This window comes from Pomacea canaliculata, linkage group LG6 (assembly GCF_003073045.1).
Source record: "Pomacea canaliculata isolate SZHN2017 linkage group LG6, ASM307304v1, whole genome shotgun sequence".
In the NCBI taxonomy this organism is placed as follows: Eukaryota; Metazoa; Mollusca; class Gastropoda; order Architaenioglossa; family Ampullariidae; genus Pomacea; species Pomacea canaliculata.
Genome location: NC_037595.1, coordinates 6,990,709 through 7,016,940, shown reverse-complemented (window position 1 = coordinate 7,016,940; position 26,232 = coordinate 6,990,709). Strand labels below are relative to the sequence as shown.

Here is a 26,232-nt window from a genome sequence, read left to right as displayed (position 1 = left end):
CCCGTTTCTTTTCTCTCACGTCTGCTGGACTGATGTAGAGAGCGAAGTCCCCTCCCCCTGTCCCGCTGTTGTAGTAATCGGAGACCGTGGTCGTCTTTGGGGGAAGTTTGCCGTCTCTGTGTTTGAAAGTAACGAGTATTCATTAATTTTATACAAATCATACAGAAAATATCAGACGGCTGAAATGGTTAGTTCTGTTTACGAATCACCTATTGTCATCTTTCTTTGCACAAGGAACTGGTATTCGTCTCTAACCAACAACGAGCGAAGTCGCAATCATGATCACAGATATTTCACTGCATACCACCGACTTGGTTATTACTTTCACATGATGATATAGATGATGTATATGACAGAGAGAGGAAGGGAGAGAGGGAGAGAGTTTTTAAAATGTTTAGAGAAAGTGATATATTTCTAAGGGACTTGTAATTAAATATCAACAAGATAATGCACAAAGAGAGAGAGAATTGAAAAACCCACGTTTAAACAAAATGTTGAGAGACAGCAGAGGGCGTGTAAAAAGACTGAAAGAACCGTAATGAGGAACAAGTAAAATTCTGCCACACCTGTTCAGCATGGAAGGCGAAGGCCGTTGTCCGTTAATGACGTCAGGGGTGGTGTAGTAGACATCGCCAAAAACATCAGCGGAATCGCCAGGCTCGCTGTACTGTCCGTGTCTACCTCGCTTACAGCGTCTGACAAAAAGACTTCGTCAAGTCAATCAATCAATCAATGGTAGAAATGAAATAACAACGAAAGAAAGACAGGAAGGAGTATAGTACTGTAATAAGCCAGCGAGGTAAAATGGAACGAACAGAAGAAGAAAACAACGAAGTCGTTCTAGCTGGTCGAATAGACCACCAGCAACTGGCTCCTCCAAACATCTTCAAAACACGACATTAAAATATTAGGAGGCGTATATACTTTGCGACAAATCACAAGATCTCTTTCGATGGTGCGTGTAAACATTTTCACTGCAATCTTTGAGGAGGAAGAGATGTGTGGTCGGTGGAGTCTCCAATAAAAAATCTCATATTAGATAAGATAGACTCTTTACAAATAAGCACGGTCGTTACATAATACAACTTTATCAATCCACAACGTTATCCGCCAACTAGCCCACCAGCGAGCCGGTCGATAATTTACCCAGTGAGCCACTCACGTAACTTTTCCTTGTGTCATGCACATGGTTCCGTGATCGAGTGCAGTAGGACCACGCTGCTCACCTGACAACAATCGGTGTCACGGCAACAGCGACAACAAAGCACAAGATCACGCCGCCGGCAACCCCACCAGCGATGGCTCCAACATGTTGCTCGCTTTCTGAAAAGAAAGGAGAGAGAAAAATGAACCTTGACAACAATGTGCAGTCATCTTGAGCTGTAGAACGAAATGGAGGGCTTACGGGAGCGGTGCGAGTACATTTTTCACTGTTTTATTTAAAGTTATCAAAACCAAAGACATCCTACCCACAACGAAAATGAAAGGTTTTTGACATATACAAAATGCGATCATTATGAAGAGGAATTGGATAAAGAGTGGGAGTAAGGGGGCGCGGTGACCTGTGAGTGAGATGGTTTCACTGCACGAAAAACACATAATCGAATTCTCGCAGGCCAAAACGAGGTTTATCATCATAATCATCATCATCGTCGTCGTCTTCGTCGTCGTCGTTTATATCTGCTGCTTTATTTCTTCGTTTTTACCTTCAGACACGCTGGCTGTGGCGTTGCTCTCTGTCTCCTCTACGAGAAAGAAAAGAAAGAAAAAGGAATACAAGTGCGAATGTTAAGATCTCTTATGTTCCAGTTAACGAGTACGTGTTTAGGCGTCAGAAATCATAATCAGAAATTAAAGCATGGAGAGAAAACGAAAAAAAAAATGAAGTGTTCATTAAAATTGCAATTTTTTCTTAAAGAGAGCGTTGTGACATCGGTTATTTAAATTAGTATAATGAATAACTTCTCCACTCCTTTAAAGAAGCCCAAAAGCAATCGAACAGAAGAAAAAAATTAACTAAAAAAGAAATTTGTATACAATAATTACCTGTGTCGCGGCTCAGGGGACATAGCCCTGTAGGCCGCAGGTCAGCCGGATGTCCTCCTGCTCGTTGGCTGTGAAGACAAACATCATGATGTTAGTGCAGGTGCATGTCCTCGCGTTGGTGTACCCTACACTTGCACGCGCACACACTCACACACACATATGCATGAGCACACGCCGTTAGGTTGGCGGACAGAGGGCTCTGCGCAGGTTTTTTTGGCCGAGAGTCTTCCTAGTATTTTTGTCTTTCTGGTCATCCATGGTTGTTTTGCTTCTTCGATTGCAAGTGTTCATGCAACAAAATAACGCACACACTACCAATAAAATCTACAATATACATACACCCTGACAAATGTTACCTTTGTTCTTCAAAGTAATATACAACCAACTTGTATACATGCCAATTAATCGAAATAAGTACCTTGAAAATATTACGAGGTGTTGGCACAACTGTATTCAAGTTACCCAAATTTATCGCAAAGGCCTCGAAAACCAGAAGTAACGATGTCGATATTAGTTTGCAGTGCCGGGATCCCATTCGTACCAGTGGATCAAACTGCCTCTAGCCTATCCGTCTTCAATGAGTTAAATAATTATACTACACAATCAAATCAAATAACTGTAATCACCAGTCTAGAAATGTATACTTTATCAGGCTATATAATATAATGGACGCGTCGGTATAGGTAACATTAAACAAATACATCTGTGTATGTATTGTATAGATATTACTATTTTTAAATGTATTAAACATATATTAAAAATTTGAAGAGTTAACTTAGTTCCATCCTTATGCCTACGAGCAAACAATAAATGTCAACATCATCAAGCTACATCATTCAATATCTGATGAGAATACCATCGGTGTATATCTCCAAATACATATGTAATCTCCTTTGTCTTTATGCCGACAACTGAGAAAATGTGTCAGTGTCAAAGTAAAAACAAAAAACTCTCTCTCTCACACACACACACACATGCACGCACACAAATGTATGTTCTGATCCTACTCACACTCGAAGCCGATCCAGAGAAACTCGGGCTGCTGGTCCGCCAGGAAGGTTTCCATGGTGGCCACGTTGCTGTGATTGAGGAGAGCCACGAACGGAAAGGCGAGGCGAGGGTCACGACTGGTCACACAGTCCAACCGGCGTGACTCGCGTCCCGACCGCAACATTATGACCGTCTGACAGACAGACAGACACAATGTAAAGAGAATTATGTATGCATGTGACCATCACCCCAATTCGCAGTGTAGACCTCCTCCAGGTTTTAATGTGGCTGTTTGCTATACGTGTGCAGTATTTAAGCAACGTCTGTGTTGTTGTCTGTGTTGTATATTTCCTTAAAAACAAACTAAGTATCGTTAGTAAAGAATCAAAGTCTATTCTCTCCACACACACACACACACATATGTACATTATAGATATATAAAATATTTGTTTCTAGATGTGTGTGTGTGTGTGTGAGACGATGTGTATGATGGGAACATGTCAACGTTGCCGTCGTGTTCACCTCCGAGCACTGAGCTTGACGAGCAACGTTGAGCCTCACGTCGACGACGAAGACAGCGATGGTGTTGGTGGTGGGCCAGTGCGTGCTCTCTGCCGTGCACCGACACACAGCGCCGCCTAGCGGATCTCTCCGCTGGATGCGCCAATCTAGGTGCGCAAACAGTTTCCTTCCGGTGATGGTTGTCTCCCCCGGCATGCACATGTCGATCATGATCGAATCTGAAACACGCGTAGAAGGGGATACAGGTTTGAGTGCCATTCTCTCTCTCTCCACTTTCTCTCTCTTCACAATGTGGGTTTCCTCGGGACAAAGGTTGTGGTCTCGTAATTCTCACCTGGAAAAATCCCACTGCTATAAACTCCATAACATTTTGATTAATTTTTAAGCATTAATTTTCACAGACATTGTGCACATGCGGTCGTAAGAGGTCTTTACCGTTGATACAGAAGTAGTCCAGTACAGTATGGCTGACTGTGGTTTCTGGACGATACACAGGGCAAGCAACCGACTCTTCCTGCGTGCGGTCCGTCCTGACGTCACAAGATGTGCGGCCCGAGCAGTTCCGGTGCAGAGCCTCGAGATGAGACGGAGAGTAGCTGAAGACACAAGACTGGGTTTGCGATTCTGCGCAGCACAGGGTCTGTCCGCCACAGGTCTGGGACTGATTGAATAAACAATTAAATAGTTTAAATGAGGAGGAAGGCATGTCTCGGAAGTTTGCTTCAGGTGCGCAGATGCCATGGACACAAAGATTAAGAATCACCTGCTATCACATTATTATTATCTTTACTAGTATATTTGCAACAGTAAATTATCGGAGAAAATAACTCAGTCGTGTGGTTGTTTTTGAGAGTGACGTCCCTTGCTGCGAGGTCGTACCTGTCTGCAGGACGAGGGCTGCTGGCGCACGCTGAAGGCTGCCTCCCTGATGGCGATGCTGTGGTCGGAGGGACACGACAGGTGCTGTGTGCCACATGGGTGTTGCACACCTTCACCTGCTTCTCCTGCACGTTGGCTGCACTCACCGCTCCTGATGGTGCCACCCGGAAATAACAGAAGTGTGTAGAGTATTTGTGTGTTGAGAAACAAGAAAAAAATAAGTCGGTTAGGAAAAGGTTAGGGAACTCGAATGGTCGTGTTACAATGGCTAGGAGAGGACTCACAGGCTTAGACTGACCTCTGACCTCATCACACCAGAAATAAACAGGTGTAGAGAAAGAACACATGGTCGAAGCGAGATCTGAACTACAGTCATCCAAACCATACTGTACTGCTGGTGAGGAAAGCTTCAAAGAAAGCAGAAACAAAGTTTGTCTAGGTTCGTGGTGTGTGAAACGAAGATGTCATTTCAACGACTACTACGACTGAAGCAGAGATGGGAATGATAATGGACTTACGATGTGCGATGATGGCCATAGCAGCAGATGTTTTGCTATCCAGGCAATCACTAGCATGACAAAAGGTGGAAAGGGGGATGCAGAGAGAGAAAATAATCTTAAATGCTGGTTACTATTTTCAAACCACAAATTTTTCAGGTCCAGATGCTAGAACTGACTCCGCTAAAGTAATTAATGCAAGTTAGGCTACCTTTTGCCATCAAAATCTTTATGCATGCTTTACCTAGCATTCTTATGAAAATATTTATTTATATCTGTTCCAATATGCAGCATTCGCATTACTAAAGGGAAGTAACAATCTATAAATAGTGTCATTTGGTTCTTTAACGAGCTCGGAATCCGTTGCCATATGCTGTGATACCAACCATAGTCACACAACAAACAAAACTAAGAAGTCAGCGACAATACATAACTCACCTTTCGGCGATTCAAAGAAGAAATCCGTGATGCCTACGATAAATATCAGGACACAGGATAAGCGGCAGACACGTATCTCCATTTTCTTTACACAGAGTTTTTGTTTTCGTCTTTCCTTCTTCCTTTCTTTCTGTTGTTGTTGTTGTTGTTGTTGTTGTTGTTTACACTATAAAAACTTTACAGCGGAATCATTGGAATCGAACTAACGATGATCTGTTCAGCTCGACATTAGGAGAAGGAAAAGGTAACATCAGCTAAAGATTTGTACACCACGGGGAGAAGTTGTCCTCGTGACGAGCACCCAGCAGGCCAGCCAGTAATCCGGCCAACATCCAGGCAGACAGCCCAGGGCAGCACATCAGTCTTCCGTCATCGAGGAGGTAATGAGAAAATTCCCCCTTCATCAACTCCGTGTATTTCTACTGTGTTTCTGGCTGCTAAGTGCGCTGACCCCACAGTAAGAGGCTTTGGGCGTGGGGCACTTGTGGCCGGCCGGTGATGGGGGTGCGGGTGTGGAGGAGAGGGGGAGTAAGGACTTTAAAAAAAATTGTACTCGGGCTCACGGTCTACTGGCCCTAAGAAATGATGGCCTCTTGTACACAGGCCGGAACATACTTGACCCCAGACGAAGTAGGCGAAAGGTCTACTTATATCGATGCGACTGAAGCAGACCAACCCCTGCTCCCTCGAGTAAGTCCTCGACATCAGAAAACGTCTCGTGAAGGTGTGAATTGTTCACAGCCGGAGACTTTCTAACACTGATACCTATCTTTCTTAATTGTGCAGTGGTTTTTTTTTTTTGAAAGATTGCTGTGTGTACAGTTTGAAGGATGATTTTCTATATAGACTGTTTGAAACATCCAAGTTATTATTTATTCTGTTTGAAATATTTTATTTGCTGCGTTTACTGTTTGAAAGATTAATTTTTCTGAGTTCGCTGTTTGAACGATGGAATTGGATGTATATACTGTTTGAGAGACTGGATTTGATGTGTATCCTGTTTGGATGAAAGAGTTTGCTGAGTATACTGTTTGAAAGGAAAAAAAATCAAAAATAAGGAAGTGATTAATAATAATAAGACGATCTCTAATCGCCAAGAATGTATATAGAGGTATCTATGCGTCACCTACGTTTTGCTGTATAGTACATGTTCAATAATGGTTATGCGTACTTGTATGTTTTAATGTAAATGTCTTTATAAAAGTTGGTAATGTGTATTAAATATATAAGTAAGCATTGTACTTATACACGCTTTCTTCTAGTCTCTGGCGGTTAAAAGCAGGTGAGCATGTATTTGTGCTAGTGGTGTAGATGCTCACACGAAGTCAGAGTATGGCGGCCTAAGTAGTGGGCAGGGCGACTGGAGGAGCGAGCTCTTCAGCGGGGAAGACGCGTCCTCGACACATCCGTTGACACACTGTTCGACATTAGAGCCGGCCACTCAGACATGAAGGGATTCAACTGATGTGCGGTTCGTGCCATCCAGTGGATACATCGAAACATCAGGCACAAAATGGTGGCCTCTTCTGCCGTCAAGAATAAAAACACTTGAGAAATTTTGCTGGCGGTTTTTTTTCCAAACTCTGCACCTGCTGACGATCCAGGCAATAGCTGTTGGTTCTCTTGGCTTGCGGTCGCTGTAGCAACGGTGTGAAATGTCGCACAGAGCTGGTGATGGAGAAGCCGTTGGTGAAGGGTTAAGCCTCTTGATGTCAGGAGTGCTGCCAGCAAAAGCTCTAGAGAAAAAAAAAAAATCGAACAACTTTTCGGAATGACGATGATAATAAAGACGAGGTAAATAAAACAATAATCTAGCTTGGCCGTGCTTATATGTATGAATGGGTGGGTGTGGGTGGTATGTCAGCTCACACACACACCGTACATAGACGCAAAAAGATAAGATGAGCTTCTAGAATGAACTGGGAAAATATAACTCAATAAGCTGACTATTCATTCATTTCATATTCATCCCTTGACCTGGTGCCATCTGACGAACGGTTATGTTGGTCCTCCGGTACTAATGGTCAGGATCCGTCTGTAGTGTGATCATCAGGGATGGGTCAGAGGTACAGCTAGATACATGCAGCGGCTGATAAGGTTTGGTGATTAATTATTCCATTTTTTAATAAGCGCACATGCTATTGTTATGTCCGTTGTGTTTTCATCTCTTCTTTTTTTCTGTTGTTTTGGTGCTGGCGGTGGCGGTGTTGACGATAATGATTTTCGTTTTCCTCCTTTCTCCATTCTGCCACACATTTTTGTTCCTCTCCCGCTTAACTTTCTTCACACTTAAAGGTCTGCTGGGGTGCATTTGTTCTAACGACTGGTTAAAATTCAGTTCAAGATATTTCCCCAGATCAGAGAATATTCTCTTCTTTCGACACGCGTAATACACACCATCAAATTTCACCATACACAGAAAGAGGTTCACAAAAACGACCTGAGTATAGTGCATAGTTTACATTGTCCAAGCCAATGGGAGAACTGGACCTTATGTTAATTATGTTTATCTGTTTACAAAGGTCGTCTCGAATTTTGCTATCTGACCTCTTTCTATGCAAGATGTTTGCAGCGTGTATCTCGAGAACGGAAGAGGAGTGTACACCCACATTCAGGGAAATTGTATTTTGCAGTGGTCTTTGCCCAGACATTATATAAACTCTGCGCCCTAGTAGTCCTTTAAACAATATCGTCTGCACAAGATGACGAGTGCTGCGGGTTAACTGCATGCAAATCAGCCGCGGGCATGAGGCACTGACAGACCAGCACACCCCAGTCCATCCATCACCACCAGAAAGCGGAAGATCGACCAAGTCATCCACTTATATTATCATCACGATGTGACCCTCCTTCCCCTTCAGCGAGTAGATGAACTCAGAGAGGGCGGTTTATCCAGTCACCTTCATTGAGAGCGAGCGCGTGCGTGTGCGTGTTCACGTGAGAGGCGTCGATGAACAGATTTCAGGCGAAACCCAGTCACCGAGGGGCAGGACTGAGACTCGTACTTCTCTCTGACTTTATCTAGCTAATCGTGCAACATGAGTAGGTCCATGTGATTCTTCTACATCGTGAGTCAGTACTAGAACGAACCTACAGCACGTGTAGGAACTGACTTTTAGAGCTGATTACTGTAGTACATCGAACGCGAGCACGCGCACACACAGTTTCAAATTTCTGTACAGCCATTATTACTGTATAGTTTCTTAAAAGCCAGGTTTGATTGGTGATCATTAAAATAAAACTTGTTTGTCCAACGTATCCAATGCCTGTACACATGCGGTTTGCAGTGAAATCATTTGGTCTCATTCTTAAGTCGCAATCAGCTTCATCCTGAAGTAGGAATGTTCTTCACACACACACACACTCACCCATCCCCCCTGCACTCATCAACACACACATTGCCACAGGCGGGACGAGCCGTAATTACTTAGTACTGTATGTACAAAATGTATTACAGAAATGTTTCCACAGGCTGATTTATTTGACACTTTTATACGATATTTTTACAGCTCCTGCCGAAGGTTGTCCACTACCAACTATGAGGCCTCTCACGCCTTTCACATCCTCGGAAGCGGAGTCAACTTTCAAAATATTCTGTGGCCTGCCTTCTGTTCTCTAAGTATACAGATTTTCATTCTGTAGTTTGCTGTCTCATGAAGTGTTCGCTGTCGACGATGTCCAGTATGTAACAGATGTAACATGCTCGCAGTGCGTCCAGGCGGCAAACTGGCGGACCTAGAAGCGTAGATGGAATCCTATTTATAAATTGTGTTCTTGATTTTTTTTTTCAAGTTTTTATTTACATTTATAGTTCGACCTATGTTGGGCAGACCCTCCACATTTCTTGATCCACTTGAGACGACGAGAGAATGAAACCTCCATCGTGTTTCACAAGCTACGTGCGAGACTTCTTGCTGCATCCGGTAACTTAAAATGCGTGTACATCGACTTGAAGTGTTGTTTAATAATAATAACGACTTGCATAGCGCACACACACCCAAAACACACAAACAAGGGGCGGATGTCCACGCGCTTGAACACGGTAGATTGATGCTGACAGTAGTTAGTTAATCCTCACTGCAGCGCCAGGCACAAACGAATCTCGGTCCTGGGTCCAACTGACTTCACTCCAAGTCTTGCCCGCTGCTTCCAGTCAGAAGAGACAGTCTTTACTGAGAAATAATTGCAGTCTCGCAATCAACTGTTGTTTGGTTACAATTAAACATACAGGTCATTTGTACAGCTCATTTAATCTCGTTCTCAGCAATGACAATATGAGTGTTTTAAAGGTACAAGAGGTATTCACAAATACAGCACAGCGATGACTTTACATGTGCTAACATGCACTCTCATGTCCTTATGCACACCCTCACACACACACAGGCTATGATTAACACATACATATTAGGTCATAAAATTAAAAAAGACCCAATGCTAAGTTAATTTTTGAATAAGAATGATCCCAATAATGTTATCACATTACATAATGCTAACAGAACACCAAATATTAACAGCAATTGTTTTAGTAGTTTTGCTAAACACAAAATTAAAATTAATAAAACAATTGTTTTTGCAAGGACAATATGTGCTTATGAAAAAAAAAAATTTTCCGTGCTAGCATTTCTTAATCCAAATGAGTTAGTAAAAATGTACTTTACACAGGAGGCTGGCACAAAGAAAGAAATAAAGAACAAAGGCCAAAGGTGAAAGGTTCTGGAAGATGACTAGCAAGGATTACACAAGAATAAAATATTTAACATTCTAGCCAAATGAATGTAGACAACAACATGAGCAATACAGGTGATGAATTCACTGAGGTGGTCATGCAGTTGCAGCAGTGACCTGGCATTGGGAGTGAGGGAAAACTATCATTAGAAAAAAGTGATATTCACTCTGAAACAACTTCCTGGAACAACAACTTTCAAAAACAAGCAGCACCTCTTCTTCTTTGATGGTAAGATTCAATTTCCTCAAAACTTGTCAACAAATACAAATTTGTAAATGATTTACAAACACCTTAGCTGTGTAAAAATATCTACAGGATGAAAGCTAGTTCATGCATTTTTTTCATGAAATAGCTGAGGGCCATTAAAGCTGTTTGCTAAAAATAAAGATGGAGAGTTTAAATCTTATTTAAAAACTGGAAAATATTTCAAGTTCCAACACTAATACTTGAGGTTAAAAAAAAACCAACCAAACAAACCTAACCCACTCCCTACATAAACTAACATGAAACATAATTTAAATTGTTAATTACAAACTAAATTTATAGAGTGAAAATGTGTATTTTTCTGAAAGTGCTGATATACTCTAAATTGTAGATGTCTGAGTAGAAGCTTTCAGCGGCTGTTTGCCCATCAGTCTTTACCAACTCACACTGGTATAACTGGATGGCATGCCAGTGTCTGGTTGTCCTGTTTCAAAGCCTGAATTAATATTAGATTTTACTAATAAGGAATCGGACAGAACTTTAAACTCTACGTGTCCAGAATATTTTAAATTTTACTGACATGATGCATCAAGACCAGTTAAAAAGTCATTTTTGTGTATGATAATAACAAAGACGTAACACTTTTCATAAATCTATTCATATGTCTGTGTACTTGCATGCATCTGTGAGTGTGTGTCTGTGCATCGCATCGCTTATGCTGTGTGTGTAATCCTGAATTATGTGTGCATATCCATAATTGCAGGAATCCTCTTATGAATTTGTATGATTGTGATCACTTAGAGTTCCATTTCATGAATCTAATAAATTTGCATGTTATGGGGTCTCCACTCCTGCTCCAATTCAATCTACTCTAAATTTTTACATAAACCTGACCTAAATCTTTCATATGAACATCAGTGTTACAATATCACCTTCAATCAATAATTTAGATCTTTGTATTAAAAAAAGTAAAACTTTCATTTGCATTCATGTTCATGTTCCATGTTCAGACACTGCTTGCAAACACCAGAAGGGAGACAACACAAATAATACAATGTAAGGGGAAAGATTTTTGAAAATGTCTAGTACTTTTGTAATATTTGTATTATTTTTTTCAGGGTTGCTGCTTTATCCCCCTTCCACCCGCTAGAAAAAAAGAGTTTAGTCTAAACTTCTACAAATTTTAAGATCATTACTATTTTTCAATGTTTACTAAATAATCTCACGAGAAATTTAATGATAAAATTATGTTGTATTACTTTTGCACGTTCTCTCCATCTTCCACAATGGTAGAAGGGACCTGTCGAAGTTAGAAACAACGGGTTCAGTCCCTTTATTATCACAATTCTATGTTCAGGTCATTCAGGACTCCGATTGCTTTGATCCAGTTAGTTATGTGAATCTGACAATCATCGTCCTCACAGTGCTGTCTGCTGATCAAAAATCACGCTGTAAGTATAGGATAAAAAGAAAAACAACGTGCCATTTGGTCAGGCCTGTCATCAAACTTATACAAGGCAATCTGGGAGGTCTGGCTAACAGGATAGCATTCATACGTCCTTCCCTGTGGTCAGAATTCTCAGAGCTTTACTCAGGTTGTCAATGGCTGTGGCAGCATCTTCGTACTGCATGGCACTGCTGGCATATTTGCAGAATTTAATTGCCTTCTGGTAGTGTAGGGCTGTGAGCTGTACACCGGCTGTTCAAACAAAATTTCAAAAAAAGAATCATCTAGTATTACTACACACCTCATTGACAAGCCATATATACCTGTACACTGTCAAGGTTATGGCCAGTGGGAGAGCTGGCACCATATGATCATAAGGTGTCTCTATGAGCGAACATATGCATGATGATAATTTATAGGCATGTATCTTGAGAATGAAAAGGAAAGGTGAGGAGAAGATGTGACCATGTATGTAACCAAGCAATAATCAAACTAAACAGTGAATGTATAAGCATATATGGGTCAGTCCACTTTTGCACCTGTGTGTTTGCGTGTGTGTGTGTGTATGTGTGTGTGTTTGTATGCACAAGATTGCAAAGGTGCATGTATTTAATAACTGAATGCTGAAATCTATTTCGAAGAATCATTGGTAAATATTAGCATTCGTGCCCCTTTAACATAGGAAGGTAAACATGGGACAAACAAGCATACTCTTATTTCACACAAACTTTACACACTAGCCGTCTACATTATGATTAGCCATCAAGACACTCTACCTGGATTAGGCGGTGGTTGCCAGTCTGGAACAATCTCCTGTGGAGGAGATTTCCGTGGTGTTGGTAAGGGTGGATTAGCTGGCTGGGGGGTGTATGCTGCTGCAGGGGGGTCTTGTGGTGTAGTGGGAGGAGCATGAACTCCAGGAGTGGGAAACATCCCACCAGGAGCTTCCAAGAAAGAGGATCCTGGCTGAGAGAAATCTTCAATTCCAATACCGCTATCTTGAGAAAAAAACAAGAAAAGACAAAATGCAAAATTAATTTAAGAACATGCACTACTAGCTTATTAAGGTGCACACAAAATTTCCACACTGTCAAGAATATTTGGGTGACCAGGGAATGATAAGCTGTGAACTATTTATATAATTTCTTGAAATGATGACCTACTTGTTGGAACATCTATTATGAAAGAGAAGACAATGATATTAATAGCTTAAAGACGGTGTTCAGTAATGCTTCATCAAGACATTTCTGCTGGTTCATAACCCACAGAAGTCATTCTGTCTGTAGTTCAAAATCTCTGTACATCCATCATCCACATCTTACCTGGATATTCGTCTAGCATCGGACCAGGCAAGGGAGTCTCACCATTCTTAAGACATCTGTGGATGTAAGCAGCCTTCCACTTGGCATACTTCTGATTTTTGACAAGCTGTAATAAAGAACATTATTATGAAATTATGTCCAAGATAAGTCTGTTTCAAATAAAGGATAACTTTGTCAAGCCATCCTCTAAGCCTTCTAGATAAGCAGCATGCAAAAATGATACCATAATGAAAATGAAATGATAAACTAGCAGTGGACAATAATCAAGATCGAATACTCTACTTTGTCATAGAAACTCACATCTTCTGACAACTCTCCAAACGTGCCCAGTACATCAAACAGCATCCCTGCAGTGTAGAAAGATTTAACAACATTCCTGCAACAAAGGAGAGCGACTGATGCTGAGAATGTTTATTGAAAGTGTCGACAATTACAACATGTGACACTTTTAAAACCTTAAGCTTTGCCCACACTAAATCTAACCCTACATAGACCTAAACTTTGAAATAACACTCATCATAAATGCCACCAATTGACTCAATTTTTGTACAGCCTGTGAAAGCGTACACACATATATTAGTGTAACCAGGCATCCTATGCAGGTAAACACAACTCTATAGTAACAGACATGACACACAGATTTGTTAACTGAGTGGCTGGTTACTTGATTTATTCAGAGAGACTCTAAGGTCAAAAAATATTTTTTTTATAAAGTAGCTCCATTCACATGGCTAACTTCCCCCCACTCTTATATGGTACAGCTCATCATACAACTGTGGTCTGGTTTTAGTGATAAACTCACTTGGTGAAGCGCCCGGCTCTATCTTCATTGTCAGCGTACAAAAAGACCTTGAGAGCATAGTTCTCCATATGTGCTTGCCCAACTACCTCATTATGGATGGCCTCTTCTGGATGCTCTTTCTTCACCTGAATAAAAAAATAATAACGATATAAATATGATATAGTATTGTGATATAATCAGCCATTTAGATAATCCAACACTGCTGCACCTAGTAGAGAACAGACCATAATGTCTGATACCACCTCTTGTCATGTCACAGAAAACAGTGACATAACCATTTTTTTTAAAAATCTAAATAAAGTATTGCACGAGAAACATTTTTCTGTGAAGAGATGAAACCGTTGGCAAGGAAGAATGATTTAAAAGCAGAATAGGTCAAGGAAGCAATTAGCAGTTGCAAACTCATTCTGGTATTTAAAGCTAGTACTAAATTAATAAACTAACTTATAAAATTGGAAAAGCTTTAGCTTTGAAAATCTTACTTTTTCCAGGTAATCCATCAGGGAAACAAGAAACTGCCTGGCTTCTGGAGATTTCTTGTCAATCTCCATTGCCTTTTGCAGAGCATATAGGCGACCTAACAAAAATATTAAATGTCTTTTCAGCAATGGCAAAGTCTGCATTTCTTGCTTAATCAAGAAATATTTCAACGTTTTCTGAAATGTTTGATGGCATTATTGAAACATGGCTTTTGGTAATGACCAGGCAGGAAGAAAGCTGTCTTAAAAGTATGATCTGAATATTCACATAGCTGGGTTTAAAATAAACACCAGATATTGATAATGTTGCTGCAATTTTGACAAATTTCATTATGAATGAAAAAATCTGCATCAATCTCTTTATTAAAGCTATAGCTAAATAAGAATTCCTAAGCCTTTTAAAAGTCTTAAGCATTACTGGCATTACGAATAATAATAGTAGGCACTACAGCAGCTAAATGACATTTTACTTAAACACTAAATATGACGTTCTAAAATAAATTGTGAAGACAGAAGATAATACAGTAAAATAATGTAGTGGGAGAGGGATTCCTGCTGAAGTATTCTAAGTTTTGGACGAACGGAGAGTTCGTTTACTCATCGTCACTAAAAAAGTAAAATGAGTCACAGCCAGAAATGCCCAACGCTTTCATTGCAGTCGGATTACAAATTGAACAAACAAAGCAAAACTGTCACAAATTTTCTTTCTTACAGTAATAGGCAACCACGACGTCTCGTTTGTCATGTTCGGCAGCTGTTTTCATGTAGTGCTGGATTTGGCGAAGGGAGGCAGGAACTGAAGGAACAGTCGCTGCCATGTTAATATCAAGGGAAGCTACTCTTATCTCATGTCTTTCGCAATCGCAGGAGGTAGTTATCTACCCTGTGGATTAAAAAACAATATTCCGAGCTGTTACTACTGGTGTTGATCCAGTGCGTTGTGATTGTTGTTGGTGTTGTCGCTGCTAATATTTCGACAATGATAAAACTTATTGTGGAAAGTTCACAACAGGTTTGACAGTTGTCTATCAGGGTAGGGACCCGGACTTTGATCTACATACCCTGACACACCAATGTTAAATCCCTCTCAGACATTGACAAACAAAATGCAAATAGAAGTGAATTTAAGTAGGAGTTATTTTGATAATTTCATTTAAAATACACGCTTTTCATGTGGTAAATTCTTTTCGATGGAATAAAAAAAAAATGAAATTGATGCGCGCGCACACACACACGCACACACGCGCACGCGTCTGTGCCAAATCACAATCACTATGCTATCTACAATATCAACAAAATCGAAAGGTCATGAAATTCCTTACACATTGTGTGGATTATGTTGCTTATGCATACAAATAGAACGGCAAGGCACTCCTCGTCCGTCTCAAACTGTTAACAAATGTTAAAGGATATGTCGATAGTAGAACGATTACAGACCTACATACAGACAATCAACATCACACGGTCAGCATCAAAACATGTTGTCTATTTGTGTCACACAAACCACAAATGATCCAATTAGACTAAAGTTTCATTTGGGCCTCAAATGAGAATGACTAACCTAAAAAAGCCCTCGGAAGAACTCGATACGTTGCTGAACCGCCCTGCCATACAGGGAGAGGCGTGACAGGCGTGGTCCCATGTAGCTTGTGATTCACAAGATGACAGACTGCACGAGGCTATAGGCGGGACAAACAGAACCGGAAGGGAAGGAGAAAGAAAAGGGCGTGAACATGACCTCCAACAAAAGAGCAAAGAACAGCAAAAGTGAGGTGAGGACTGAGGAGGGGAGGTGGCGCCAGACTGATGCTCGACACTTCTACAAGCTGCACCGTGGTGTACAGGCTCCACAGCTTGGTGGCAGTGGAGTGGAGAGGAGATGGGTTACGGTTTGTAGGGTATGGCCTGTCTGAAGCAGAGCCCAGCACTCTTTCTCTTCGGTGCAGCATGTGTCTCGACTGATGTGGAGACAAGAGGGACTTTCAAGGCGTTGGCCCCGAGTGAGATTCCAACTCACAGCCTTTAAAGTCGAGCCACCCCGGAACATTTTGTCTCTAGGCAGTCAAATGACAATTACTGACGGGACTTTTACTTATATGCCCCATAGTTACAGCACTGGATTTTGTCTATTGATGCGACAAAGTCCGCAAAAACAAGATACTGTAACTGTATTTGTTTTGTGCCGCAGACGGTTCCTAAGTGTAAATCTGTAAAATACAACCTATTGTTAAAAAAAAACTTTTATTTCTCAAAAATTTCTGGCTGAAGATAGAATGGAAGCGTCGACCATAAACAAGATTCTCTGAACTTAGAATTATTTAATAAATGTGATTAGAAGATAGTTGGCATTGTCCCATAAACTGATTTTTATTTTTTATTTTTACTTTGGAGTTAAGTAGTTGCGACAGCGGTTCTCAACCTTGTTTCTTGTGACGACCCCTGACGAACAAAGGTACGTCCGCCGCCCCCTTAGCCAGCAATGTAAGCTAATTTCACTAAAACCGGTATAAGAAACTTTTAAAAAATGACCACCTTCACGCCCCACTAGCAAGCACGTCAGTAAGTACGTCCCACCGTTTGAGAACCGCGGAGTTACGATATAAAGTATGGAATATTCTAGACACATTATGTATGGGAATGTAAATGTACTCAAAACCCCGAAATTTTCTAAAAGCTGTTAGTATGAAAAACACAGATGGGAATAGATACTGTGGTGCTATCGACTGGGGGCAGTGCGCCAGATGGCGACAGTCTTACGAAGGTGTGTAATTAAAGTGGAGTGTTTGATGATGGCGCTTCGTCAGCTTTGTTGTCGCATTGTAAGTTACCTGCACGACAGCAAAACAGCGGGTTTATGGATTGTAGATAAAAGTTATGGATTTCCCACTGCGCCATCTGAAAGATACCAAAGGTGCCCGCCACTCCTCCCTCCAACCCTTAACGGGTGGTATGACGTCATCGCCTGCTTCAGAACCACTGCGCATGCGTCAGCTTTGCTCCCTTTTGCCTCTGGTGTCTGGCACCGAGATCCCATGTCATACCCATGTGTTCTGAGATATGTTATTTTTGAGCATGAGTTTATGGTTATTACAGCAGAACTAGAATGTCAGTTAGGACCGTTAGGTTATTAGACAGCTGACGTGTTGTTTTATTTGCAGGATGTGATTTTGCATTATGTGGTGAGAGAAGAGGTAAAGAGGAGGGAGAAACAAGGTTTTTGGTACAGAGAGAGAGAGAAAGCAATAACAGCCGCTTGTACTGTCTGAAGATGTCACATCCCACAGTACACATGCACTGAGACGGGATCTTACGATCCGGTGATGACACTTGATGGTAACTGAGCACTGCGCTACCCGACTGCCATCCACCCTCCCCCAGCAACTTTAAGAAGGACCCAAAAGAGCGGAACAATTTCTTTTTTTTTTTTTCAAAATGATGGATAGAATTTTGTAAGCAACAGGCCTTAAAAACTTCGATATGCACAGAATTATTTGATATATGAAGATATCTTAGAACAAGGACACGTTTTCGTTGTCAAGACAACAGCCATTAGGAGTGCTAGGAGGTAAATAAGGGCGTATTCTTTGTTGTCAAGACTAAAGCTAGGGACATTTATTATTATTATTGTTATAATATTTATATTTATATTTATATTTATATTTATACAGGGCATAATCACGCTCACCAAGAAGTGTGCTCTCAGCACTTACGTAGGAACTATATTTCATGCTTTGTGTTACATGGTGTAGCTTGACATCAAGTGTGATCGCATTCTTGTGTGTTGTCCCTTAATTTTTCCTTTTTTTTAAACTTTCGAACGAATATTTACATCAGACATTCAAATATTTTCTTACACAAGTTCAGACAGTCATTATCACATTCTTTCGAAGATCATTTACCGGGTGTCGCTGTCAAGTAGCACAGTACAGTACTGACCGAGTCAAGGAGGCATTCCAGATTTCCACGCTCGAACGAAACGAAAATAATAAAAAGAAGAAGCCAGACTCATACGAACGAACATCCAGCCTCAGACTATCTGGTGATGACCAGCAGGATAGGATGAGGTGATATTTTACACCCCTTGATATACCCCAAATGTCCATCGAAGGGTTTACCAAGTGCGGTGCTGTGAGGTTTAGTCACGGGGTGGACCCTCTGTAAACGACCCCCCTGCCGTCCTCCCAGGATATAGCAAACAGACGAGGAGTTAAGGGTGGGGCAACATCTACAGACAAGCTAGAGGCCGAGGACGACATTACCAGGCATGTTACTGTCTTCTAACAAACCAAGGAACCATGCACCCACTCAACAAACTACAGGTAACGGGTACATGTACATCTTTCTGTGGGTGGACCTGTCTACAAGGCGGGACTGTCCCAGTGGGATACATCCTCGGCTGCTGACTCGGCGTGAATCACCACCACCCATCACCAAAGGTCTCACTGGAGACTGCTTCTTCCATCCAGTGCCACCCGCTATTCCTAACCACCAGGCAGCTCAAGGGTTGATAACAACTCACCGCAGTTCATACAAACAAAGATGTCTGTCTACACCAACTAACCACCAGCTATTCAAATCGAGTACTTGGCTAAAAGTCTCGTGGAAAAACATTTTTTTTATCTAAATAATGTCTAAAGCTCAGCCTAAGATATTATTTCCCCACTGTGGGTGCATACCTCTGCTGTTCTCGGTACACCCGCCCACGAACATCACGCATACCCCCAAATAACATGGTCTCTCATTGGCCATACACAATGTGTTGTTGATCTCTGTCTGTCCTTGTTTATGTTTGCAGGTGTGTGTCTCAAGAGCAGGAGGATGTTCACATCTCTCGAAATAGTATTTTGCACTTAATATTAACTAAAAATCAGTCATTAGAGAAAGCACTGCACCCCACCGGACCTTCTGATTCTCATCCCTGGCTCTTACTGGTTCCGCGAGGCTGCGCTCGGGTGGCCACAGGCACCATGACGAGCACACGTGCACCATCAAGCATGTCGACTACCGTCTGCGTAGGTGATGTCCTCTGAGTAGATGGATAAACAAGATCTCAAGTTTTTACCTCTAAACTGCGCAGGTGATGTCCTCTAAGTAGGGGAGGGGGAATGGAGCCAGTTGCATGAACACACCTGAACTGTACACACTTTTAGGCCTTAAATCTGTATGGATACAAACACAATGCCAACACAATTTAAAACTTTAAAAGCTAAAATATAAAAAGATAAGCTTCCGGTCTCGTCAGCACATTTTTATTGTGCTTGTTCACCGTATAATTTTTTTGAAGTTTCTTCATTTGCTTCTTAAAACAATCTTAGGTTTAGGAAACACGTTGTGCAGCTAGCCCCAGAGTTGTTCACTCGTGTTTGTATTTGTGTTTGTATGACAGTTTTCTGCGACCGTAGTTATGAAGTGAGGGTAAGTCGTTGCCCCGGGGTTAACAAGGGAACTGAAGGGCAAGCGTCTTGTAGAGGTAAAGAAGATGAAAAGGTTGAGGTCGTTGGGGAGTGAGGTGCTAGAGACCTCACTTTTCTCAGGGATCAGCTTTAAACAGTGCCCATCTCATCTCCCTCGTCATCTTACCTTCCCCAGTCCTATACGGAGTAGGTAAGCATTCCAGCTTTCTGGAACGACTGGGGGGAAGTTTGCTGCGCTACTTGGGTATCGAACCAGAGCGCCTCACAGTTCGGACTCCAGCGCTCTAACCACTCGGCTATCCTCTTCCCCTTGTACAGATATCCAGACACCGCACACAGCTTGGCAAAGATGGTGAAGTCAGCTAATGCACCGTCTGCACACCACCTCGCAACTTCAGAGAAAATAATTATGCTTGCCCTTGTTTTCTCCGCTCGGCCCCGAGGCAACATTTCACTTCATACACTATTGGAGGGCAAACAATGACACGTGTACTGGGGGTGGAGGGGACACTGGGATGGGCCCGTTTCCATTTTACACATTCACTAGTGTGCGCTCAGCCATTGCAGCTTTCTTTTCATCTGCCATTATTCACACTGAGGTAGATGTCACGATAACAATCCGCTGACTAAAGTTTAAAGTCCAACTATTTTTATTTATAACCCTCAGGGGGCAACGAGAACACAGTAATGTAACAAAATGGGAAGAATACCTGGAGAACATTAATCAGGAGTACAATAAAGATGCTGTCGTTAGATTGTCTGTCCTATCTGTCCTTCCATCAGTATATGGAAAGCTCGGCCCAAAGGAAGGTCTGTTTGTTGAGATCCCTTTTCATCTTCTTGCCACTCTGTCATAAGAAAACTAAAATCCAAAATAATTTCAAAACCTTTTTCCGAAGACACCTCTATTCTAAGCTTAATTAATATTAATAGTGATGACAGAGTGCCGTTAACACCTACTCATGGTGAAGACAAACGAGTTTCAGATGCTGGATGCCAGTAGCACTCTCTTACCTTCAGCACCCAGGAACAGACACACATACCCGAAGAAACATAGAAGTGGAAATCCAATGAATAAAATGTTGATGTAAAACAACACTCTCTCTGTCTCTCTCTCTCACACACACAGGAATGTTTTCGCTCATTCAGATGGACAAGCAGACGAAGAGGAAAGCTATTTTTGTTTTGTCGCTCGACTGGTCACGGCCTCGGGCCCAAACAAGAGACACACGTCACACAATCCGGTGACTGTCCAAAAATAATCTCTCCGCTCTTCACAATGGCGACCCCAAGCTTTTATTTTTAACCCCTGACATAACGGGTGGAGTTGCAAACTCGCCCCGTCGATTCTCAGACGACAACGTAGCGCAGCGCCATCTAGCAGCAAGCCTAGTAGCAAGGGGAGGAAATCGAGGAGGTGGGGATGGGTGTGGCTGTGTTGACATGTAGTGGAAGTTGTACACAAGCTCCGAAAGCCTCTCGTTCTCACATCGAGGCCAGGAGCAGACGTCTCGGTGGCAGGACTGAGGCACTCACCGCAAGACGCTGGGAGGGAGGAGCTTTGAGTCGGCTTGTCTCCCCCTCCTCTCACATTTGCACACCTTACCACTTCACAGGAGTCGGAGTCAGGGCCAAAGCCAAAAGTCCGCGTTACGAGCTCGCTAGTCAAGTCGCTGGCACGTCTGCTATTCCGAGACTTTCAACGTCTCCTCGTTCTACCCTCGTGACGTCATACACAGGATCATCCGCACCAGTATGAACTTCCGGTGCAGTACGGTCATCGAAGAAACCGTTTGAGTTTGGAAATCATATTTGTTGCAAAGGTGTGGGCGAGTGCGGAGGGTAGCGGGAGGGGCGGGAAAACGCACGCCGAGTGTGGTGAGTGTTCGCCCGCGTGTGTGGCCCAGTGGCCTTTGACCTTTCTCCGCGCGCAGGATCGAGTGGCCGTGCAGCTGTCTCACTACTCACGACGTGAGACGGAGGATGAACGGATTTGTAACAAGACGTGTGCGAACCAGCTGAGCCATGAGGTTTGATCCTGGGAGCCAAGGGAGGTGGTGTCGCTTCTGAAGCTGGATTTGAACAAGTCTTCCTCCTGGTATCAGAAACTTCTCGCGGATGGATTGCTGAAAGAGGAAAATATATCTTGCGGACGTTTCAAACAGACAAACACACTTGTTGACTGTATCCTTCGGTAGTTTGCCTGTGAGGCTGTTGTCGAGTCGTCCACTTCTCTGACTTCAGTTACAGTTTGACATCTTGTTCTGTCGTGTGTCTCGAGCTGGTGGCTGAGAAGAAATGAGTGTCCGCCTGTCTGTCGAAGGTAAGACAAACTATATTTTCCGACTATCGACATTACGAGTATGGAAGGATATGGAGTTAATTCTTAAAGGGGAACGCAAGAAATAAGATAACATTTTTGTTATTTTTTTATGGACCCTAGCAGAACAGAATGCCAAAAATATATGGTGCCCTGGTGAAGGACATGTGTCCATATATTTTCTATGGGACCCACATGTTTTCAGCATTCCGTGCACACACACACACATATATTCTTTCGCTAAAAAAATATTCAAAGGCACTCCCATGGACGGGTGGTTAGCAGATGAGTTACTCTCAGATTTGCCTCGGGGTAGCTGTGGAGAGAAGCCTTTGTGAATGATGTGTTAAGCCTGTAGCAATTCATGTCGTATACCTAAAGATAAGCACAAGTATGTCTGTGTGTGTGTGAGAGAGAGAGACAAATGACAAATGGGAGTGTCTGTGTGTGCGTGAGCGTGCACGCGCACGTGTGTGCTTGCGTTTTCACTCGCGCTCGGTGCAGTGTGGGAAGTGTGTCAGAGGCTGTTGGAGCATCGTGCGGCTCACAGTTCTGGGAAAAGTATATCAAACATATCACATAAGTCACAGGGTTCGTCTCTCGTCATCTAGAGATGGAGATGTGTGCAAATGGTTCACAGGTGTAAACATCTCGCTGGCTTCTCCTCCAGTGTTTCCAATTGCTTCCCTCGTCATGGAGGAGGAATGTAGCGGTGGTTGTGACGCATGAGCGTGCAGGTAAAGACTGAGTGGAGGGGAAAAAACAGAAAGAAAGAAAAAAAAACTGTTTGCACGGAAGATGCATATAGATACGGATACAGATACAGCTGTAATAGAGTTTACCTCAGTTCAAGAAGAAATGAGTGGAAGTAATTTATAATGATCCTACACACCACCACACACGAGTCTATTTTCAATTTTTGGAAAAGATGTGCTTTAAGATAATATTTCAAAGTCTCGCGTTTTTACCTCCATAAGTGCACTGGCAAAGAGCTCAAAACTGACTCTAAACACAGCAGCAGGCACCTGCCAAAAGTACAAAGAGAAAACTGTGGAAGTCTGAGCAGACGGCGTCCTGAGATAGCAACATCATTAACGGTTTATACTGGTGAATAAGAGTATTTGAGTTTTGAAGAAAAAGGGCACTGACAACAAAAGGAGCATGGTCTCACTTTCACTATTATTCATTGTTCTAACTTATCAACCAACATCCATTCTGCCAGTCAATCAACACACTCCAGTTCCCTCGTCAAGACATCGGACAGGGCAGTAGACTAGTTCAGCTGAGGGTCATCGGCATAGACAGGGTAATGATGGCCCCTAGACCGAATTATTTTCCTATCATAGTCTCCGCTGAACTAGCAATTCCAGTAAATAAGCCAGGAGCAAAAGGGAGCCATTGTCAGAGAATAGTGGGACATGTGAATAGAAACTAAACATCGGAAAGTGAGTGTCTGCTTGTATTGCCCTGCTTTTGCCCTCGGGGGCTAGGAAGGAACTGAACATGAGAGACTAGCAGTGGAGTTCTGCTGAACACAGAAGCAGAACATTGAACCAAAAGAGAATAGGATCCAGGTCTCGAGATATCACTGAGCCCAGCTCACCCCGGGACCCATTGACTAGTGTGTACACGACAGTCTGGGTGCACGGACATCGCGGCGACAGAAAATAAAAATGATGAACTAAAGAAACAAACGGAAGGAATTATAGAATGTTGAGACTTTTACCAAAGATTTTAGAGGATGAAAGCATCATCGCCAGATATTCTTCATTTGATCCAAATGTTTTCTGTTTTTATGTCTGAAAATGTTGCAGCTCGGGTTTACCTACCAATCAGTGAACTCTGAAAAGGCTAAAGAAATAAAAAAGATTTTGTTCATCAGTTGTTTCGTGTCAGCAAACATATTTTGTAAGCTGCTGACATTATTTCGCTCTCTGTTATGAAAGCTTTTAAACAAACAAACAAGAACGAAGAGGTGAATCCATTCGAAAGGCAAAGAAGGATTTAAGGACTAAATATTCTAGTAGGCTAATTCCAGTAAGAAAGTAATCTCGAACCTTGAACTGTGACCCCAGACGAGGGACATTCATCATGAATAAAGATAATGTTTATCAGTTAAGTAGACCAGGACTTGCTTCTCTCTCATAGATTCGTCTCCAGCACTACAGATAGGGGTAGCAGCACCACAAATCTGAGGATGGTTGGCTGGGTGGTTCTTTTATCATGGCAGTTGCTAAGACACATCAGACAGTAATATTCATTAGAATTAAATGTAAGATGTTCGCTGAAGGAGAGGAGATGGGCACCGCCTTCACTTAAAGCTGGCCCCGAGAAAAGCGAGGTCTCGAACACCTCCCTCCCTTGCCCCCAACGACCTGACAAGGTTCGGGGATGATCTTGACCCCACTTTTACCAAAGTTCTCTTGTCATGTGTTTTGCTCAGACACAGCAAACATAAATCTTTCAGTGGTCATTGGGAAAGCAAGGTTGGACAGTCATGTCCTTTGTTCCTGAACATGAGATGTACATTAGCAAGACGGTTTATTGGAGGAAATGGGAGGGGATGCCTAGCTCGGGGCGTGAGAAAGCTTTCCCACCCCCATGAGCACCCAGCATGGGTACCCATTCATCATGGCAAGTGAGAGCGGGAATGGAGAACTGAGACCTCCACATGGTGAACCCTCCTGCAAACTACTTAAGTTGTTTATTTAGAAATAGGACAGAAATAAACAAATGCGTGCTTCTACAACAAAACTGGCTAATGACGACCTGACAAACGGACATGAGGGTGCTAGAGACACAAGAAGGTTTCCGTTAGATGAACTAGAATAACGAATGTACCAGCATTTGTGTCAACTGTCACTTCTGAAACGTTTTTCAAACATCCGTTGTCGGCACACCCACCCACCTACCCACCCTAACCCACAGCCTCCCCCGTTAGAAAGCAAGATCCTTGTTCACCATCCGGCGCTCATCCAGACTGATTCTCTCCTGGACAGAATGGCAGACAAGACAAAATACAGACAACAGTTACAGACCGTGGTGCCAGGGGAAGCCAGGCAAACCATCACACCAGACAATCCCTCATGGCGACTTGATCCTGTCGGCCGCTGCTCTCAGGAAGAGATAAGCAAAAGAAAGCAAACTGTCTTCAAGTGTGTTTGTGGTTAGAGTAAGGGGAGTGCTGAGGCACTGGTCACATGAGAGAACTTTCATAAAACACGGAGGGGAAACGATCTGTTTGAGCTTTCTTTTTCCCTCTCATTCTTTCTTCCTCCTTCCTTGGTTGTGTGGGCAGGTGGGTGGGTTTGTTTGCTACTTTTGATAATACCGAGTTTACAGTTCCATCTCCACGCCTGACGATTCCACTGAGGAGAAATTATAATAAATGTCAACAAACTGTTTATTCGTCGGCCTTTGAATCCTCCCAAGAGACATTAACATTAACGGTAGGATGTCACGTGTTAACCTGCCGGTCCTCGTGCGACAGATTTAAAACCTCTCTTCCCGTCACCCCCTGACCCCCTGACCCCCTCCCACTATCAGCCTGGCAGGGTGTGGTGATGATACTGAGGTTGATGCTCGGAGAGGAGACACATTCCCACGGAGACTGGTCTGGCCGCCCTCTTGTACTGACACACAGACACACGCACGCGCGGAGATTCGGGATCAGATAGAGGAGAGATGGAGGGGTACTCGTCGTATCGCACCTGCATCGCACACGTACCCAGGAACATGTGGCCTGGCACAGACACACGGATTTTAAAACACGGACACACTCTCTCACACACTCACACACACTCACACATCATACACACTCACACACACACTTTCGTAACCGTTGATTTCTCGTACACGGGTGTCTGTCGGAGGATGAAAGCGGATGCGGGGTGTGGTTCCCACGCTGGGTGGCTTAAGTTTTGAATTTTCTCCATATCCACTCCCACCCCGCCAAGAAGTTTTTGTGTTTTACCCGAGTCTGTTTCGCTTCACGGCGGTGGGAGAACAGGTCGCCTGGCTTTCTCTTCGCCCGATCCTCCCGCCTGCTCCCCACCCCACTGCACTCTCCTCCCGTTAGTGCGAAGTTGTTTACGTTTCCCTTTGAGACGTCTGCTGCAGAGGGTCTATGCCAGTCTATGCATTATC

The 26,232-nt window shown here is 42.8% G+C and overlaps 1 protein-coding gene and 1 long non-coding RNA gene across 3 annotated transcripts; both read right to left on the bottom strand.

The window, feature by feature from the left end:
• Positions 1–6,470, bottom strand: LOC112567276. Of its 2 annotated transcripts, none has more exons than XR_003099781.1 (10): positions 5,373–6,470; positions 4,438–4,588; positions 3,994–4,219; positions 3,559–3,776; positions 3,058–3,229; positions 2,047–2,114; positions 1,707–1,745; positions 1,227–1,323; positions 567–695; positions 1–116 (listed from the first exon to the last, which is right to left on the bottom strand). It is a non-coding gene; the product is annotated as an uncharacterized LOC112567276 (long non-coding RNA). The 2 variants fall into 2 exon arrangements; XR_003099782.1 differs by lacking the exon at positions 5,373–6,470 and adding an exon at positions 4,956–5,090.
• Positions 6,471–9,603: 3,133 nt separating this feature from the next.
• Positions 9,604–15,219, bottom strand: LOC112566628 (vacuolar protein sorting-associated protein VTA1 homolog). The gene is made up of 7 exons (XM_025242894.1): positions 15,065–15,219; positions 14,356–14,450; positions 13,874–13,998; positions 13,372–13,447; positions 13,072–13,177; positions 12,526–12,747; positions 9,604–12,001 (listed from the first exon to the last, which is right to left on the bottom strand). Exons 1-7 carry the CDS (start codon positions 15,168–15,170, stop codon positions 11,853–11,855), a joined length of 879 nt encoding a protein of 292 aa, XP_025098679.1. The 5' UTR covers positions 15,171–15,219; the 3' UTR covers positions 9,604–11,852.
• Between the last annotated feature and the right edge of the window lie 11,013 nt (positions 15,220–26,232).

Coding starts and splice junctions, on each gene's coding strand:
- LOC112566628 (XM_025242894.1), bottom strand. CDS start 15,170: ATGGCAGCGACTGTTCCTTCAGTTCCTGCCTCCCTTCGCCAAATCCAG. Junction 14,451..15,064: donor CGTCGTGGTTGCCTATTACT/GTAAGAAAGAAA, acceptor TATTTTTGTTAG/GTCGCCTATATGCTCTGCAA. Junction 12,748..13,071: donor GATGCTAGACGAATATCCAG/GTAAGATGTGGA, acceptor TTTTTTCTCAAG/ATAGCGGTATTGGAATTGAA.